We start from the raw sequence: 19,621 nt of genomic DNA on the forward strand, positions 1-19,621 counted from the left end.
CAAGCCGAACGTTGAGTGTTCAGAGACGATTGGCACCATCGCTTCAGTCTTGGCAGCCCTTACGATGACGCCACCTAAACCCTATAGATGCTATAGCTAGAGCTCCAGATTTTGTCGCCCGACGCTGATCAATCAACCTAACCTACTCCAAGGATAAGAGTTACTTGTTGTAGGCAAACATAGGATGGGATGCGACGGGGTCCTGACTCCCGACGATAACATCGGATGACCTGGGGTGCAGCAGCGATCCAAACTTCCGAAGCGAGTGAACAGCGCGCCGATGCTGATCCGTACGCTGCTCGGGGCACTGATTGGGTTCCTTCGGCGACCGCATCAGCTCAGCTGGCTGTGGGCTTGGCAGGTAGCTGATGGCCGGTCACCTGTCACGACTCCACCGCTCGCACGAGACTACGAGAGTACGCAGCCTTGCCGCGGGAAATCATTGTGCCGGTCGGAGCAAGGGCCACGCCCTCCGCCGTGTCGGTCTGCATGCACCGTGCCGGCGCCTGCCGCCGCCGCCGCGAAGCACCAACCAAGTCGCAAAAGGTTGTCGCATGCAATGTGCAGGAGCAGTGAAACCGCATGATCTCCGGCAGGCAACCCGGCGTCCAACCGGACCCCGTGCACTGTGTGGGGTTGGCTCGGCGTCAACACGTAGGCGTCCGGGCGGGCGGGGACCAGCCGGGAGAGGGAGATCCGTCGACGTGACGAGTCACCGGGCTGATGGGAGCCGGGTTGTCCGTATCGCCCCGGGCTCCCGACCGGCCGGCGACCGTGTTCTCGATCGAAGACACAGCAGGGCGCGCGGCCACAGCCAGCCAGCTCTGCTTCGTTTCCCACGGATCCGTCAGGGACCGGACGGCACCACGCGCATCGGCACACGTACCTTATCATCTGAACGTTCGAGGTCGGGCGCTCGCGCTTTTCTGCTGGTTTCTGTGCGTGGGCGCGGCGGGGGTGTGGTCGTGTGGAGCGGACGCCGGCCGGACGACGGATCGTGTCGTCGCGAGCGGCCGAAAAGAACGCGCCGCGGAGAGCGACGGGCTGTGGGAGGTACTGCTCCGGTGGGCTGGCGAGGTGGGGGCCTACGTGTATGGGCGTTGGGGCGGCGGACGTTGGCCCCCCGGGTCCGGGACCGCGCGCGTGGATGACGACGGGTTCAGTTTCACTTTCACGTGAGAAGTCCGGGCCGCATCCGGGGCACGGGGCCGCGCGGCGGCGGGGGAGAGAGAGGAAGCGACCGATTCGCTTCGCTCGTTCCCCGCCGGGCCGCGCCGAGCCAAGGCTATGGGGCCGCGATGACGAACGGACGACGGCCCGCCCGCTGCTGCTGGCTAGGCGGATGAAGTTAGTGTTGGGCCTGGGAGCATGCGCTGCCGTACGTCCTACGGGCCGTGGCCTGCAGGGGAAGAAAGATCTGGGAGATACCGTACATCTTTGGAAGAAGGTAGGAAAATCATTGAAGTTTGAGATTCGTGCATGTACCGTGGGTCATCGGATTCGCTTCTTCCTTCCCCTCCTCAGTGCAAATCTCTCCGATCGCGACCGCGTCGTGCGGGAAGATAACCGGATGGATGTGACTGGTGTGGTGTCTCGAGGATGAAATCGATGCACGGTGGCGGGCGTAGGGGCTGCGTGGCGCGGCTGTGAGGATGTCGCTAGCTGTGGGCGGTGGAGGATGATAGCGGGGCCAGCGAAGGTGGATCCGGCGACGGTAGCCGCCGGAGATAGAGCGATAGGCTGGCAGGGCGGGGCAGCAACGTCGGAGAGAAAGAAGAAGAAGCTGGCGACGAGCAGCGGGCGGCGAGCAGCGCGTCAGGAAAGGAAGACGAGTACGGGGCCGTATTGAACTGGCGATGTACAAGGGTTCATCTTCTGCGCGATGAATAGGAGCTCCAAAGGAAGACCGCGAGTGTGGGATGTGTGCTCCGCTTTCGAGTTTTGACGGAGATATAGGCTCCTTCACCGATCTTAGGTGGGTGTAATTGTAACCGTATCTCTTCTGGCGATACCGACGTGCTCTAGCACATCCGGTCAAAGAAGCAGGTGTATAATGACTAACGCGGCAACAGTAACCTGTGCTGCCAAATGGCGGTGAGAGCGCAATTCGGCTTGGTTGCTCGACGACATGTAAATTTAAACCCTAAATGCATAGTGGATTTACTAACAAGCGGGTACAATCTTTGTGATGTTGGTTTTTTATTTGTGGCTATCAACATTTATTTCATATCATATATTATGGTCATTATATATATTCATCTCAATGTGGAATTATTTATTGATGCGAGTGACAAGGAAATTATTGATACAGAATCTAACTCGAGGAATTTGTACTCGAGGTGCCGAGAACGTTTGTGTTGGAATACAGTAGAGGAACAAGCTGGAATGTTTATTATGTACGTACATGTTTGACCTGGGTACAACACGACATAAGAGCTAGGTTTGTTTTGCAGGATCGGCTTTGCAGGCTGTTAAACCACATGATCAGATTGGAATTGATCTCATTTATACAACTGATCATGGTACATGACTCACACATGTGTCCTAGGGATTAATATAGATCGTGGTTGGTGACATGATTCAGGAGTCACACGAATTTCTCCGGAACATAGATGGAATATTTGTTACATCTGGAGTCTATAAATAGGTCCCTACCCTCTAGCCTCATTATGCATTGTGAGCGACACCACAGATAAGATAAAGGAATAGAGGGTAGACCGCATAGGCCATAATTTCCTAAATGTGACATTGCTGCCTCATGTCTCGCGTGTTACCTTGTTGAGTAGCCCCTTTCTTGGCTCGCAACCACGGCATGACACAGCACCCATACACTTGAGCTAGAGTGCCCGCTATGTTTACAAATATGGGTGTAAAAAATTGGCATCAAGGTTCTAATTTACATATACCCTGACTGTTTGACCATAATAACAAAGATACACCTGACCAAACGCAAGAGAACAATGCAACAAGGTTATATTCTAAAGGTAATAGAACATTAGACGCGATTTGCACGCCTTATCATTAAGTAACAATATAAATGGTAAGTGAAGAGCAGCTGCATAAATATTTATGCCATTGACTTGAATGTTTGATCAAATATATACCAAAAATAATTCCGAGTATTAATATGTAAAAAAATTAATACCAAGTATTCCTTATACATTAGGAAAATTGGATTCTAATGAATCATAACTCTTAAGTTTGTTTGTCCTTCAAGCTTTTTACATTCTCATAAGTCAATTCATTGAAAATATTCGGTAAAAACTTTGATGGCACAAATGATGCAATCAACCAATCTGCCGGTGGAAAGATCTGCAATAGGATAAAAGACTAAAATTATCCATTAAATCCCTAGCATAGTTTACCATTATCAAAAAGAAAAATAAGTATTGGCATAGCTTACATGAATCCATGGAACTGACATATCTCAGTATTCAATATAAACCCCATTGTTCAACATATGGGGATTTTCTTACATACGGATCAACATGCAACATGATAAAAGTGTTGCATGTCTAGACATATATGCCTACCACAACCATGGAAATTAAGAAATTAGTTCTATGGAAATCAAAGTTACCGTGAGACATTACTCCTACATATTATTTAGGTCCTTCAATGACATATAAGTTCAACGAAATAATTAAATCAGTAAACTTTGCTCATTGCATGGGGCAAGTGGGCGGAAAGCTCTTCACTACAAGATCAATCCGGTGTGAGAGGACGTCCAACCAGACCCATTCAGTGCATGGGGTTTCCTCAGCATCAACGCGTACGAGCCCAATGGTCAGGAACCAGCTGGGAGAGAGATCTGTCGACATGACGAGTCATTGCCTAGATGGGAGTAGGTTGTCCGTATCGCCCCGGCTCCTAACCGGCGACCATTCTCGATCCTCATAGATAGTTGAGGTTCTTATTCCAACTCCAAAAGAATCGTGGGCCCCTCAAAATATCAACTCAAAAACCTAGATTGCAATTTCATGCCCTCAAAATATCAACTCGCAGATGATTAAGGTTCTGACTCTGACTCTAACTCCAAAAGAAGCGTGGAGCCCTCAAAATATCAACTCCAACAACCTAGAATGCAATATCATGCTCTATAGAACTTCACCTGCATTGAAAGAGAGAATAACAAAGTGATCTTGTAAAATTAGTTCAAAGTAGTACAATAGGTTGAATCATGAAAAGAAATAAGGCGGTTCTTCACACTACTAGAGTAAGTCCTCATGAACAAGATTGCAATATACAATCTTCATCTCATTTATTATCTCAACTCTCAACTTGCTGGATTTGAAATAGTTCGAATTTGTGATACTACCGCAGAACTGCGTTAATTTACCTGGTCAACAAAGAATACCACCAAAGTCATTTTCATAAGATCGTAGATCAGACATCATGTAATGAATCTAAATATGGTTTAGTGGGGCTTTATAAGTACAATTTCTAACTATAAAATTAGAAATGTAATAATGTCAATGTATATCAACCTAGAAAAGCATTGAAATTTTCCCACGCGCATACTTTGCCACTAGCTGATAATATAGTCTCCGGTCTGCATCTTATAACCTAGAAAAGCATTGAAATTTTCCATAGCTCCTCCTCGTGAGCATATAAACAACTCAAGTATTGCACATAGCCAACTCAAGAAATTACACATACCTGACTCGGTTTTTATTGTCGTAATCGTCAATATTTTTTTTAGATAATTCCTTATTTGACACCAGACAAATGACCCGTTTCTTCATTGTCCCTCAATTTTTCTTCCTTCCTTATTTGACACTGACTTCAACTTTCGTTACCAAATTGACACTCTGTTGGATTTTTCGTCCGAGAACCGTTAAATGCCCTACGAAAAGATGATTTTACCCCTATGGGTCCCACCACCCTTCTCCCTCCTCTCCTTCCCTTCTCCCTCCTCTGCTCCACACCACACAGGCCCTTCTCCCTCCACCCGGCCGCGCCTCCCCTGTTGTCGCAGGGGTCAGCCGCGCCCCTCCACGTCCAGGTCGCCGGCCGCAGCGAGTCCCAGATCAAACCATGAGGTCCTCGGCGCTCCTCCTCCTCGCACTCCTGGACACCGTGGCGTGCCGCTCGCTCGCCTCCGGCGACCTCTCCCCGACCGGCCCGGACTCCAACTTGGACTGGTGTTGGGAGTCGCTGCTGACGCTGGGCCTGTGGTGCAAGCACGACCTCCTCGCGAGGCGCCCCGCCCCGCGCGCGTGCTGCCATGCCGCGGACGAGGCCATCCACCACTGCGGGCCCTTCACCCGCGCCTTCCTTTGCTCGCTCCTCTCGCGACCCGACCCGGCCTCCGCGTGCACCCACGCTTGAAACTGGGCCAAAGTTTCCGGTGGTGCGCGCCCATAACCACCGCCGCCGTTGGCGCCAGAGGCGCAGGCGGGTGCCCGCTCTCCTCCTCCGCGTGCGCCTACCGGAGCTTCCAGCGGAACGCGCGGTACCGCCGACCCGCTTGCCATCCCTGTGCCGCCATCGCCGAGTGCCCCGCCGGGCATCCCTGTGCCACCGTCGCTGTGCGCCATCTGCACTGGGTACCGTCCCCAAGCCGTCACCACGCGTGCTGTTCAGGCCATGAGAGAGGGGGAGGGAGGGAGGAGAAGGGTGGTTGCAGTGGGTCCAACATTCTTAATAGGGGCAAAATAGTCTTTTCATAGGAAATTTAATGGTCATCGGATGGAAAATTGAACATAGTGTTAATTTGGGAACCAAAGTTGAAGTTAGTATCAAATAAGGAAGGAAAAAATTTTGAGGGTTAAGGAAGGAACTGTAACAGCTGCCATTTTAGTCATCAAAGTGACTTTGAAGGATTGAAAAGCAATTTGAGAAGAAAAGAAAAAGGATTTGGCCGAAAATCAAATTCGGGTCAAATTTGGCCGAAATTCGAATTTTGAATTTGAAATTCAGAAAAATTCGGCAAAAATATGGAATAAGGAGTGTAGGAGTAATTAGAACTTGAGGATCAAGAATTTGAAACAGAAATGGTCCCAAATATCTCAAAGGAATTAAAGAAAGAAAATGGAAAACTGAACTTACTATTCATCGTCCGAAAACAGAAATTCAGAAAAAAAAAACAGCAGCAGAGTCCATTTTGGAAATTCATTTCTGCTGAATTCTTCAAATAAGTGGATTCAAATAACTATACCATGTTAAAATATGGACTTTGGACTACTAGAATTGGGTGTTGTTGGCCAGGAACAGTGAAGGGAACGAATTCAAATCCAAGCTCAAAGTCAGCACATTATCACAGGTGACTGTCTTACTGAAAACGACCAAGTCTGAAACAGCAGTGTGTGGCCGACTTTGAATTGGATTTCAGAAGAATATAGATCAAAAGAGGTAGGTGTTTTTGGGCAAAATGGAAACTTTGAAGATGGTAGAACACAATTGGGTAGAAGTTAGACTACAGAAAGAAGATTTGGACCACCAAAATGAATCACTAAGTCGGGCAAATGAACACCTCGAGTGTCTGACGAACTGAATGTCGATTTCAGTAAAGTTCAGACAAACACGAGAAACAATTCAAAATTCGACTATGGTTTGATGATTATCTCGGATCAGAGCCAAAATAAAAGTTGAAGAGTTCAAGTTTATCTACAACTTCGGTTAAGGCACTTGGGGACCCTTGGATTGAAAATCAACCGCAATTTGAGTCTGAAGTCACGGGTGCTAGAGGTAAGAAAGAGGAGCGATGACAGAGCGAGCTCGACGTGTCACCGCCGCCGTCGTCGGTCGCTCGCCAGCACAACGGCTAAGCCACCTCCTCACCACGCAAGCCTACGAGTAGGCCACGGTGTCGCCCATGCGCGCGGTAAGCCGTTCATATATTTACCGCTCCTGCGCCGCCGTTTTACCGCCGCTTTTTCTTACCGCCGCCGCCTTCTCTGTCAAACACCGCCGCCGGGTAAAATTCTACCGCCACACCGCAGCTCCCGTCGATTCCCTCCGTCCACACCTCCGCCCACACCCCACCAGCAACCCTAGCAGCTTGTTGCCCAGCTTCTTCGCCGGCACGCCATAAACCGCCGCCGCTTCTGTCCGCCGTCGCCGCGCCTCCCGCTCACGGTGAGCACCACCTTGCGCTGGTTCCCTTCCTTCTTGAGTAGTCTTAGGCAGGTCCCTAGGATGCCAGGATGGTGTAGTAGCAGTTGTTCGAGTAGTTTGTGCCGTCGTCGTGCGTAGCCGCGACCGGCCGAAGGTGCCGCCGCCCGCTGCCGTGGAGGGAATGGCTCCGGCCATCTCCCGAGGAGCTGTTGCCGCGCGCGGGTGCGTGAAGGTATAGAGGTGTTGTCTTGGCCTAGTCCCGCCGCCGGTAGGGCGCCGGCCGGCGAGTCGCGCCGCCCCCTGTCGCGCGCGCGTTTTGGCGGGAGGAGGAAGAAGCGTCTGGAGCCTTGGGCCCGCGCGACAGTGAGAAAGGAGAGGAGGAGAAGAAGGCCGGGGGCGCGGGCGTCTGTTGGACCGGCGCAGCGGAAGCCCAAGAAGCCGGGAGCGGTCGGCCGTGGATGAAAAAGGGCCGGAGGCCCAGTAGGAAGCAGGTCGCGCTCGCGAAAGAAAAGAGAAAAAGAAAAGAGGGTCGTTGGGCCGGTAGCAGGCCGAGGAAAAAGAAAACGGCCCAAGGGGCCCGTTCGGGGGAGGAAGAAGCCGGCGGGTAAATGGAATAGGAGGAGAGGTGGGTCCGCGCCGCGAGCCCAGCGCGCGTGAGAGAGGGTAGAGTCGAGCTGCGTAAGAAAAGTTTTCTGGGGGTGTTTTTCGGGAAAATTAGATTTCCTTTATAGAATAATTAGTTTAAATCCGAATTTCACCATTTAAATCACAGAAGTTTCTAGGAGTGTCCAAAATTAGTGAAACCAATTTTGTTAAGATTGTTTTATTTTCCTTTATGCATTAAAATTTTTACACCCTAGAAAAATAATAAAAAATTGGGTATTTATTTAATGCCTTTCTTTTAAGGTAATTAAATAAATACTTAATCTTTATAAAATGCATAAAATATGAAATAACATTTTCTTAATCACAAATTATTCTTAACTCATAGGAAATTAGGTTTTCAAGTTAGAAAATAATTATAACCTTTTCTAAAAATAAAAGAAAGGCCTTAAGTAGGGTTAAGTAAGAAAATAAAATTGTGGGTTAATCTTTTTGGGTTTTTGTGTGTTGACTTGCAACTTTACCATGATAAATTGTATAGTCCTTGTTGGCTTGCAACTTTATCATGAAGGAAAGTTGTATAGTCTTTTATTCAAAATTTTGCATTCCTAACCCCTGCATGTGTTGTGCTATAGACCCCGAAGCACCAGAAGGAGATTACCTGGAATTTTCAGAAGGATCTTCGGAGTTCGAAGAAGTTTTTGAATTGGTCCCCTACGAGACCAACCCGTCAGGCAATACTAACTTTTTAAGCGAACAAGGCAAGCCCCGGTGCATTTATACCTATCTATTTTGGAGTTATTATTTCATGTGTCCAATTATCGATTATTTGCTATATGTATGCACTAAGTCTAGGAATTGCTTGAAACCTATTCTTGTGTGTGATCATGCCTTGCTTTAAGGACATCTTTTGCCACTTGTTCCAACCTTTAGTAGATAACCCAAGTCTAGAATTGCTTAGTTGCTTACATGCTTGGTTTACCAACCTTAAGGAAAACTTTTAAGTCATACATGTTGTTTATGAGAAGATAACTGGGAAATTGAGAAGCGGACAGAAGCTAGAGATGTAGTTCTGTCTGCTAGATTAATTTGATTAAGGCCCGATTCGTTGTCTTAACCTTTGATCAAGTGATAAGCCTCTGATCACTTACTGGGTATGGGACCAGTAAAGCCCAGTAGGTTAGTAAACTCTCTGATCGGGAATACTTCGTACCCGCGCTTGACGTGCTGGAGATTGGCAGGGGCGTAGCCTGAAACTCACATGGTGATCGGGCCAGACGTGGGGTCCCATGTGGGGGTGCGTCCCTGGGTCCGGGTAGTCTTATTCCCAATCATTGATTTTTGCTAATCGAAAAGTTGTTATGTACGACCTGGACAGTCGTATAAAGCTGGTGATCAGGGTACTCTCCTGCAGGATGTAAATTGATCCGGATCACCGCAATTCTCGGTTATGAATGCACTTGATCACTGTTGAGCTTCGTAGTATAAATTCATGAATAATATATCTTTCTGATAATGTTTGATGTATGATTTAATATTTATTGTTGCTTTTACTTTCTGCTCATCATTTAGAATGGTTAGGTAATAATTTAACCCAAATAAAAGATAAAACTAAGGTATCACTTGTAGTAAGCTTTTCGGCAAAAGTTGTATCAGCCAAGTACACCAAAAGCTATCATATACATCCAAAGAAAGCTATTATATTGGTTAGTCGGGTAAGACTTGCTGAGTACCCCGTACTCAGGGTTGTCCCTTGTGGCTATCTTTCAGAAGCTCCGCAGGAGTCTACAGAAGAGGAAGCCCCGAGGCCCTAGGGTATTGTTATAAGTCTCACAATACCCTTAAGAAGAAGTTTTTAAATGCTCATCTCCTCCTGAACTGTTTATGTTTTAAATCTTAGAACTCTGTCTAACACTGCACTGTTAAGTTGCTTCAATCTATGTTCTGTAATAACTCGTACCTGTTATATGTATGTAAAAATGTAATATTTGTTGATGCTATCCCATCGCGGATACTATCCTGATGTATGGCTATGAGACACAACGTGGATCTTTCGAGGAGTCCTAGGGACACTCGACGGACGACCGGACTTATACTGTTTTAAGTGCGTTTCGCATAATTACTGCGTCGGCAGCAATTAGGCGCATTTAAACCAGTTTAAGTTGGGCGGTTCCGCCACAGGAACGGGTCATTTGTCTGGTGTCAAATAAGAAATTATCTCATATTTTTTCTCTTACGAAAGTTACCATTAACTTTACAAAACCATCATACCTATCATCACTCCAAGGAACATGGTCACGTAATTCTTCACAAGCATTAACTTTGTTTCAGAATGATGGACTATTCCTTACAAGGGGATTTAGGAAACAATGAATGACATGTAGTTTTGAAGTCCTGGAAGTAGGGATGTTCTTTTATTCTTGATAGATATAAGGTATATCTCCCCTATGAAATAGACTACGTGTTAGTTTAAAACAATTACAACAAAACAATAATATTTCATTTCCATGCAATTTGGGGTATGCTAAACCCCAAAACAAGAGTTACCGAATTATTTTCAGTAGGGTTTGTGTCCAATAAGCCACCAACAAAAAGAATATAAAGTGAAAAGGTACCGTAATATTTAAGATTGTTGAAGGGTAGAGACCTAGCGCATTTCTTTAGATATCCACTCCAAGTCTCTTATTACCTCATATCCTGTTAGGTTTGGCCGAACCATGCCACTTTTTTCAATTATTAGAAGTTTGCAACACCTTCTAACCCCGCAATGAACTCGTGTCTCTAGAGGACTCTATTCAAACTATCTAAATCATCCAGACAGTGTTGGACAAACTTTCAAGTGGTGTCACCTCAACCCTATCACCCTATCACATATATTGTCATTTAAAACTCAATCCTTATTTATGGATTCATAAATATATATACCACAACATTCTTACCTCCGCTACACTTAACTACTGAATCTATCATCTTTTAATGTAGGTCAGCATTCTGTTGCATACAACATTGCAGAACTAATAGTCATCCAATCGAATTTACTTTGCAGCTTTTGTGGCACACGGAGGGTGCCAAATGCTTGACACCAATTCATTCACCCCATGGTGATTAGTGGTTCATTGCAAAGTGCAAACCTGATTATTGTCCTATAGAATTTACCCCCTAGATTTGTTACAATTCCTTCTCACATAGGGTGTCAAATGCTTGACACCATTTTAGCTAGACTAGGTACCAAATAAGTTTTCCATGGTGGCTTCTTCGCATGAGGCTCCGATTCTCTTTCCGCGTTGGTGGCGACGATTGCGAGATCGGTGGCATGATGGAGCTTTTGTTCCTCTTGGGCGTTTTTTGTGGTGGTTTTCTACAGACGCATGTGAGGGTTCATATGCTTCTTGTGGAAGGATGGAATTTGGTTTCCCCTGCATTGGTTTCTGTTTTGGGTTGGTAGCATGGTCGGCAATGGCATATTCTCCTTTTGGTCATCAGCCTAGTGGTTTGTGGCAGCAGATGTGTTATTCCCCTCCTTTCTTCATCGATGGGAGTGCCAATGCTCTTTGAACGAAACAATGTGTCATGTTTGGTTTGTGGTGCTCGCTTTTGCAGCTTCTCCAAGGTCTTAGGATGTCTTCGATCGGTGAATATCTGGAGTGCCTGGCTTTGAAGATAACAAGTAGAGCATTAATGGTTGTGTGCATAAAAACCTGTACCAGGGTGTTCCCTGCAATATGGCGGGGATGTAGTGTGCTTCATTTTAATACAATTTCCCTTTCACAAAAAAGCAAGGATTTTGCAAATATTTTTTTGACGCTTAAGGATTTTGCAAATAGTAATATATTGTTATGTATTTTTTAAACTTTGTCTACTGTAATTTTTCTTTGGCCCCCCTATTACTGCACAAGTTGCATCTTCTTGAGTGATGGTGCTGAACATCTAGTCTACGCAGTTAGATAGACCTACACATGATAAATTTGGTGGGCGGATTAGGCTCCGTTGGAATTATTTCAAAGCTGGCTGCACTGTAAAGCTATCAGACGACTTTAGGGCGAGTTGTGGCGTTAAAATAAACAGAAACAGTTGTGCAACTTTAGCGTGCCTAAAACGTGAATACAAATCAAAATGCTTAGGCCATTCTCTTCATCCTCATTAAATAGAGTGACAAATCAGCATTTTTGATGATGTGGCAAGCAATGAATAAAGAGAGAAATGAAATAAGTTTCATCACCATTAAACCATGTATATAATGTTTCTTAGAAGTCTGGTATCTTGCATGTAACTTTGAAAATAACGAACAATGAAACTTTGCATTGTGTGGAGCTATTTCAACTATGAACTGCTCCAGGATAACGCCCGTGCATTCTTGAGAGTCCGGAACCTCTATATTGCCGGCCAGTGAAGCCATCACGAACTGGACCTCATCAGATTCTTCGCCATCATCGCTATCCGGTGCCCAGATCACTCCACAGATGAGGTAGTCGCCTCCTTCCATCCTCATGGATGCAACACTCCGCGCTGCCTTCTCCCCTTCTCAACGTGGACGTGGTTCATAGGAGACCGAGAGAAGGACACAGTAGAGAAGATGAACAGAAAGCTAACTGTGGTGCTATTAATCCTAGAAAGAAAGCTAACACGGAAGGACGGAGTGGCTAGCCTAACGGGTGTATCGTGGCATGCAAATGGCTGTCGCGCGCGGCCAACGCAATGTATTAACGTGAATGGTCGATGCGGAGCCCCAACCAATGCAGCGCACGACGCGTTAACGAGAACCTGGCTAGGAGAGAAAAATCGGTGACCCGAGCAAATACAAAGATCAAATCGGATTACTTTTCCCAAGCAAATATGTAGCTGATAAAGGAACGGAGTGAGTAAATGTTATTTGACTAAAATTAGATCAAATAGATACCTAAATTCGAGCTAGAGGGGACTCAAGTCTGGGTGGTTAGAGCGTACGATCACACCTACCACCCTAATCAGTTGAGTTAGGCTCACTTCCCAGTAAAACAACTGCACAAATTTTAAAGCAAAAAGTTAATTAATTTCGTGATGGGTTGCGTTTAGGCCCGGTCCTACCCATACCCTAATCTGGCCCAGTCCATGGCCGATCCAGGTTTGTTTGGACCGATGCCCTGCGTCTCTTGTTTACTCCTTTTGTGCTTCTGCCAGACGGACGGACGGCGGCGGCGCCACCGAGCGTGATGCTCGGCGCCAGCTCTCCACGCCGTTGAGTCATCCCGGCCTGTGCCTCGCGGTTCGATCGCTGCCCCGATCTTCCGGTTCACATTTCGCACGCACCCTGCATGCGACCAGCGCTGCATGCCTTACCCCGCCTCTTCCTCAAACGTAACCGGCTTCCTTGGCAGCGGAGGCGCATTTCTGCGAATCCGAGGGAAGGCAGAGCTCCACAGCTTGGCAGAGGTATGCCAAGAAGAACAAGGCCGGCAAACGTAACCTCATCCATCCATTGCCTCATCCTGATGACTTTGTCGCCCTCCTGATTCATCCCGTGGGGTCCTTCCTCCTTCGTTGATTGATTTGATTTTGTGGTACTCGCTGAATTGGATGGGCAACTACAATCAAGGTAGCGCAATTATGAATTCTTGATAGTGGAACGAAGTGCTGTCTACATGTTCGCAGGCTATTTTTTTCCCCCTATCGATGTGGTATCTGTTCTGTAGTAAAAATATTTCTTTATGTCTGAATAATCTTAATGCCAAATTGCCATATCAATTTGTGAGGCATCTATTCAAGGAGCATAATTGCAAGTAACTTTCCTGATACTTTGCAGTCATGTGCTAGTACCCTACGTCCCTACCTCTCAAATATTTGTCACTATTATGCTAAAAAAATATTTGTCACTATTAACTGCCGTTGGGCTATTGGCAAAGCACAATCGTTCCTGTGCTAACAAATCACCTTGATCTTTTTTCCCAGTCAATTTTCGGTTTAGCAATAAGTGGTGTGTTGATGTTGTTTTTTACATCTGCAGTGGAAGATATTGAGGAACAATTTCAGAGCCACAGACGAGGCCATAAAGAGAATGCATCATGGGAGCCGTTGAGCGGATCATAGGGACAAACTTTTGCATTGTCTTTTGTGATGCCAGATGTATGCAAGTATGTCCCAGGCTGATTTTTGTTGCCCCTGTGCTGTAATGTTGCGCTTGATCACCTGTTGTTATTTTAGGTGGCCACATGGCAGAATGGTTTGGTTTTCTGCCGCCTGTGTGCTCTGTAGTGTACTTTGGACATCCAGATGACGTGATGTCATATCATGTAGCCTAGCTTAATGAATCAGTTGGTGACATGGTGTTCCCAAGTCAGTTGGTGGTATCCCAGAACTGAAATTAGCCATGTGTGATCTCGTTTCTTGCTTCTTTACAAGGCTTATCATTTCTATCTGGGATTGTTATTTCTGTTTGGGACTGATGGGTGAGAATTGTGCCAGAATTACTCAGTTCTAAATCGTAATACTACAATTCCAATGCATTGATTTAAAATAAAATTACTGATGACTATGCCAACATGTGCGTTGGACAGGAAACATTTTAAAGTGTATGGATTTCATAATATCTGTTTTCCATCACAAATGATCGGTCATATTAAAAAAAACTAAACATATGCTTGTTCTCTCTGCTTGGCTAATGAAATGGTGCGTTTTGGGCCTGTTCGCTTCAGCTTATTCAGCCGGCTTATCAGCCACCAAACAGTATTTTCCTCTCACAACAAATCAGCCGTTTCAGCTTTTCAGCCGGCTTATAAGCTGAAGCGAACAGGCTTTGTATCTCATCCTGACCAGCTCTTTTTTCCCAGAAGCATGATTATAGTCACAGTAGATCACTCAATGCAATGCTGAAAAGTGCGAGACCGTTAAAGGGAACGTCCGAATCGAACTTCAACTGCGAGTAGAAAAATTAGCATCCCTTTGCCCGAAATTTGGTCGAGGCGGCGAGCAAAACGTTCACAGCACAGGGAATTGGGCTCGTCCCGGTGCGGGTGCCCCTCTGTCCCTTAGCTGCAGCCACACACACACACACCTGCTGCTCCTTTCCCCATCCAGAGCCAGCACATCTCGCCGCCGCCACCTGCTTCGCGAGCTCGTCCCCTCTCACCGCCCGGCCCCGCCCTCCCCACGGCGGATCCCCCACAGGCCGCTCCTCGGTCTGCGGCAGCCGCCGCAGCGCTGCTGCCCTCTCTCGCTCCAGGGGAGCTGAGATCCGCCCCCGACGCGGATTGGTTCCGTTTTTCTCGCTGGTAAGCAGTAATCCTAGCTTGTTTGTATGGTTCTCTTGCTTTAGGAGCTGGTTCGTCCTCAGTCAGACAAAGTATTTCGTTGCTCGGCGCTCCATTCAGCTAGTTGGGAGTTATTGTGGTGCTGCTGCAAGGTAGTGCCCGTGGCTCAGTTAGGTTCTTCTTCAGATTGCGAGATGCCAGGATCGACACTGGTTGCTACCGTAGGGCTCCTTGGCACCCAATTAAGGCGGAGATGTAGTGTATTTTTCCAATTTTTGGGGGGTTTAAACTGAAACCCCATGCTGACACGGGCGGTTTTGGGCAACAGTGTTGAATGGAACACTTGCTTCTCAGTTCTGCATAGAGTAGGCTTTGTTTAACCAGCAGGAAACTTTTATTTTTATTTGTTTCTGGCACAATGTCTACACGAGGGATGTCAATGCCACTTAACATTGCCTCCATTTGCTAGTTCTTTCTTGCTCAAATGCAAATGAGGTCCTATCTTAGTAGAATAGTTGTAATTCCAGCTAGAGATGACTTCTGCAGATGATTCAATGTCTTGTGAGAGATTCCAAATGCAACCTGTACATTGGTGTTTTCTAGTGTGTTAACAAGAGACAGCATTGTTCTTCAATACCGGCATTAGTGAATGCCACTTCCTCCTCGCACATCCCCTTCTTTTTCCTTAGTACCAGTGACTCTCCTATGCAAACCGCCATCTCTGCCCCTTTCCTTTGCTGAACCCTCTTGCACCTGCGCCCATTGGTGCCTGCTCTAATGCCATTAGCTTCACAGCTGCCTGTTTTGTTTCCACTAGCCTTTTTCACCATTGCTAGCTGTGCTTCCTGACTCCCCACTGTTGCTGTCGGCCCACTGAAACTACCACTGTCTTCTTACCTTCCTGTGGCCAGCGGTGCCACTGTCACCACCACTTTCCAGTTTCCACTACATGTCACCCCTGTCCCTGGCCTTCTCTAACCCTGCCACTGCCTGTGAATCCTCCATCATAATCCTAATAGTAAATCGTGATTATTTTACACATTTGGCAGGTGTTCAATGTTTAACTATCTATCAAGCTTTCATTTGATAGCAAAAGCCTACATTTTTTAAAGACTGGATGTCTAAGGATAAAATTATAACAGTGTGGCAGATACATAAGATGTCCTTTTTGTCTGTATTTAATATTTTGGATAATATGGATAGTATCAGAGCTTTTAGTTCACATTCAATGTATCTGTAGAAATTAGAAAACCCATTTCTATGTTGCGGTGCTTATCTCGAAATATATGATTGGACACTTAATTATGTTCACTAAAATGTTGTTCTCACCTGTAGTTCTTGAGATTCATCTTCCCACTTGTGGATTAGCATTGATTTTACTTATATCTCTAGGTTGTTTTGTTGCCTTCTCTGGTGCAGTGTTACTCTCTCTCTCTGGCGATCCCTCGTGTGGGGTTCTTAAACTTTTGATTGAACTGTGGACTGTACGCATTACCTCATGCATGCACTTACTTCTTCAGGCTAAAAGAAATGGAGAGTTCCAGCTCTGGTTCTTGTGTCCAAGGTGAGTACTTTTACCCATTATGTTGTTTGGAGATGCTGTTTGCACACATATAAATGTAGACGTTAAATTTGTGAGGTTCACAGAGATAAGTTCAGTTGTGTTAACAGTACAATTTGGATTTCTGCTTGAATCTATTGATGCTATCACTAGTTTAGGTTCCTTTTTGATACTAAACATGTGATTTCATTGTCGCCTTGTGCTTAGCTGTTTCTTGATATTGACATTAATTTGGAATGCATTTATGTTCTGTTCATAATTTGAACTGATTTTCACAATGATACATTTAAATGAAGTTTGTGGTTTTGCGCTGCTATCAGAACCACTTCAACATGCAGCAAGTTAGGAGTTACTGAAGCTGGTATAATAACTTGATGTTATAGACTATTCCTATAATTGAATCGATATAATCATGGGCATAGCAAATAACTCCTTTCAGGGGAGGAAACGAGTTACAATTTGTTGGATTAATGGAAATACTAGATGTGCTAGGTATTACGTGCTCTTCCTAGCAAATCCATCGTGCATTTGATGATTGCTATGATTACTGTCTTTGATATGTTATTCTAAAAAGAACATCGCATTGCAGGTACAGTGTATCATTGGATTGTGCTGTTCGCGGTTTGGCTTTGTGGCAGCCAGCATGTTCTGTCTCAGAAAACTACACTTGAACCAAAAGACAAATTCCTTCTGTCCGATCCGCCTATCGGTCTCTTTGATCCAATTGAGATTTCACCATCTGTTCTTCCACACAACCCCAACCCGGTCGAGCCACTGTCACCTATGTATCCCAATTACACATCCTATGATCCAGTCTTGACTGGGAAATGCCATGTAAATTTCTCTGCACTCTCCTATACTATCGACAAGACAGCATCTGATTGCTCCATTCCTTTAGCACCACTAGTTGCTGATGTTATATGTTGCCCCCAAGTCAATAGCTTGATGAACATTTTTCAAGCTGCATACGGTAGTGGAAATGATACTCTAGCTCTTAACCAGGCTTCAGCAAATGCTTGCTTCTCTGATATCATGAGCATACTTGCAAGCAAAGGGGCAAATACCAACATCCCTGAGTTATGTACTCTGAGGCCATCAAATCTTACTGATGCTGCTTGTCCTGTGAAGGATATCGCCTCATTTGAGAAAATAGTGAACGTCAGTAAACTCATAGACGCATGTAGCAGTGTTGACCCACTGAAAGAGTGCTGTAGGCCTGTCTGCCAACCTGCTATAGCTGAAGCAGCTATTCACATATCCTCAGGTGGGGCAAACATGTTTGGAAGTTCTAGCATACCTGGGAGCGTTGCTGGGATTGATGTTGTTAGTGACTGTAAAGGGGTAGTTCACTCATGGTTATCTATGAAGCTTTCATCGGAAGAGGCGAACAGTGCTTTCAGAGTATTATCTGGTTGCAAGGTGAACAAAGGTATGTGGTATCACATTCTTTTGTTTGACTTCGGTTGAACTGCGCATGGGTATTTGGGATCTTGGGTTGCTTGGACCGGAATATCACCATGTTTGCTGTTAATTAAATTATAAGTAGCTGCTATTTTTGTCAATTTCTCTGGTGTCATGACTACTATGTGTTCAGTGCTGTCAGTTCCACCATTATCATGCATGGCACTAAGTGAATTGGCTGAATCTTGTACTGAATGATGTAGTTTGTCCACTGGAGTTTGACGAACCATCTTCAGTCGTTAAGGCATGTGCAAAGGCATCTTCGTCAACGCCCTCATGCTGTGCAGCATTGCACTCTTACATTGGAACTAGGCAGAAGCAAATATTTGTCACAAATCTGCAAGCAATTAACTGTGCGACGATGTTTGGATCAATGCTACAGAAAGCTGGTGTAGTGGAGGATATTTATGGGCTTTGTGATATTGACTTGAAAGATTTCAGCCTGCAAGGTATGCATTGAATCCATAAGAATTTATCTTAAATGTTTGTTCATTTTGGAACTCATTATAACTCTGCGTACTTTCCATGGCACCACTTAATTGGAGCAGCTTTTGGACAGCAAGGTCAGTGTCAAATCAATCGTCTTTATCTGGTTTGATCCAGGGACTTCTGTAGTTCTGTGCTAATTCCAATGTTCACTATTGTAGGATGTCTACTTCGGAGCTTACCTACAGATATTGAGTTTGACAACACTACTGGCATTAGCTTTACATGTGATTTGAGTGACAATATTGCGGCACCATGGCCCTCCTCGTCTTCTGTCCAATCCTTGTCACTTTGTGCTCCCGGTAAGCAGTGGCGACTGGTGAAGCTCTTATTTGGGTCACAGAAGTATTGTACCGCACCTTTTCAAAACCGCCATATGGTTTTCCTCCTTTCTCGCTTAATCACATTGGCATTTCACTTTTGGTTTCAGAAATGTCATTGCCTGCATTGCCTGTCTCACCAAAATCCGGAAGCTCAGGTACTTAATTTACATTTGCTGCCGAGACACTATTTAAGTGTCTTCCATCCCTTATCAGCAAAACTGAAACTAGATCCCTTCTTCATGACAGTAGGTACTTCAAGAACCGGGATCGGTGTTTTGCTGCCACTTGTGTTCCTCACCACGACCATCTCCATCTGAGAACCGCCTCGTCTAGTGAGCCAGGAGCTTCTTACCCCCGTCGTATTTTTCCACTCTGTGCAGGCCCGCGTGTAAATTGAATTGTATTACGTTCTTGTAAATGAGCCTTCCCCTTCCTGTCCCTTTTTGGTCCAGTGGATAGAATTGTCATGTCTTAGAGAGGACTGTTGTACCATTTTGGGTCTGAACTCTGGTAGAAACTAAGCTAGTTCTGGATGTGAGCCTCACCGGAGATGTCGATTGAATGGCGAGTAAACAATCAGGCCTACTTATCTATTATCTTAATACAATAATGTTAAAAGAAGCTACCATGTTCGTCGAGAGGATCTAAAAATTCCCACATTAATCTAAAAAGAGAAGAATATACACCGTTGGATTTTATGAAGATCTAACGGTCTATATTAGATTAAAGAGTCCTAATTCGGGTAATCTTTGTCAAGATTCTTAGGATGTCCATGTTCCATATATGGGACAAGATCATGTAGTCCTATTCCTTATGTCACATACGTGAGATATGGATTCATCCGATGCAAAATTGAAAGCAAACTAAGGATAAAAAACTCCACCTGATGCCAGCACTTTTTTTGA

General features: G+C 45.6%; 1 protein-coding gene across 3 annotated transcripts; it reads left to right on the forward strand.

Moving 5' to 3' along the window:
• Positions 1-14,638: 14,638 nt before the first annotated feature.
• On the forward strand, positions 14,639-19,260 carry LOC117839869 (uncharacterized GPI-anchored protein At1g61900). Of its 3 annotated transcripts, none has more exons than XM_034720302.2 (8): positions 14,639-14,906; positions 16,305-16,449; positions 17,036-17,875; positions 18,111-18,356; positions 18,456-18,470; positions 18,555-18,695; positions 18,824-18,871; positions 18,966-19,260. In XM_034720302.2, exons 2-8 carry the CDS (start codon positions 16,416-16,418, stop codon positions 19,031-19,033), a joined length of 1,392 nt encoding a protein of 463 aa, XP_034576193.1. In that variant the 5' UTR covers positions 14,639-14,906; positions 16,305-16,415; the 3' UTR covers positions 19,034-19,260. The 3 variants fall into 3 exon arrangements, with proteins under 3 accessions (XP_034576193.1, XP_034576192.1, XP_034576190.1); XM_034720301.2 differs by having other exon boundaries at positions 14,642-14,906; positions 16,406-16,449; positions 18,963-19,260; XM_034720299.2 differs by having other exon boundaries at positions 14,643-14,906; positions 18,963-19,260.
• Positions 19,261-19,621: the final 361 nt, after the last annotated feature.

The sequence above is a fragment of the Setaria viridis genome, chromosome 9, assembly GCF_005286985.2.
Source record: "Setaria viridis chromosome 9, Setaria_viridis_v4.0, whole genome shotgun sequence".
NCBI classification, from domain to species: domain Eukaryota; kingdom Viridiplantae; phylum Streptophyta; class Magnoliopsida; order Poales; family Poaceae; genus Setaria; species Setaria viridis.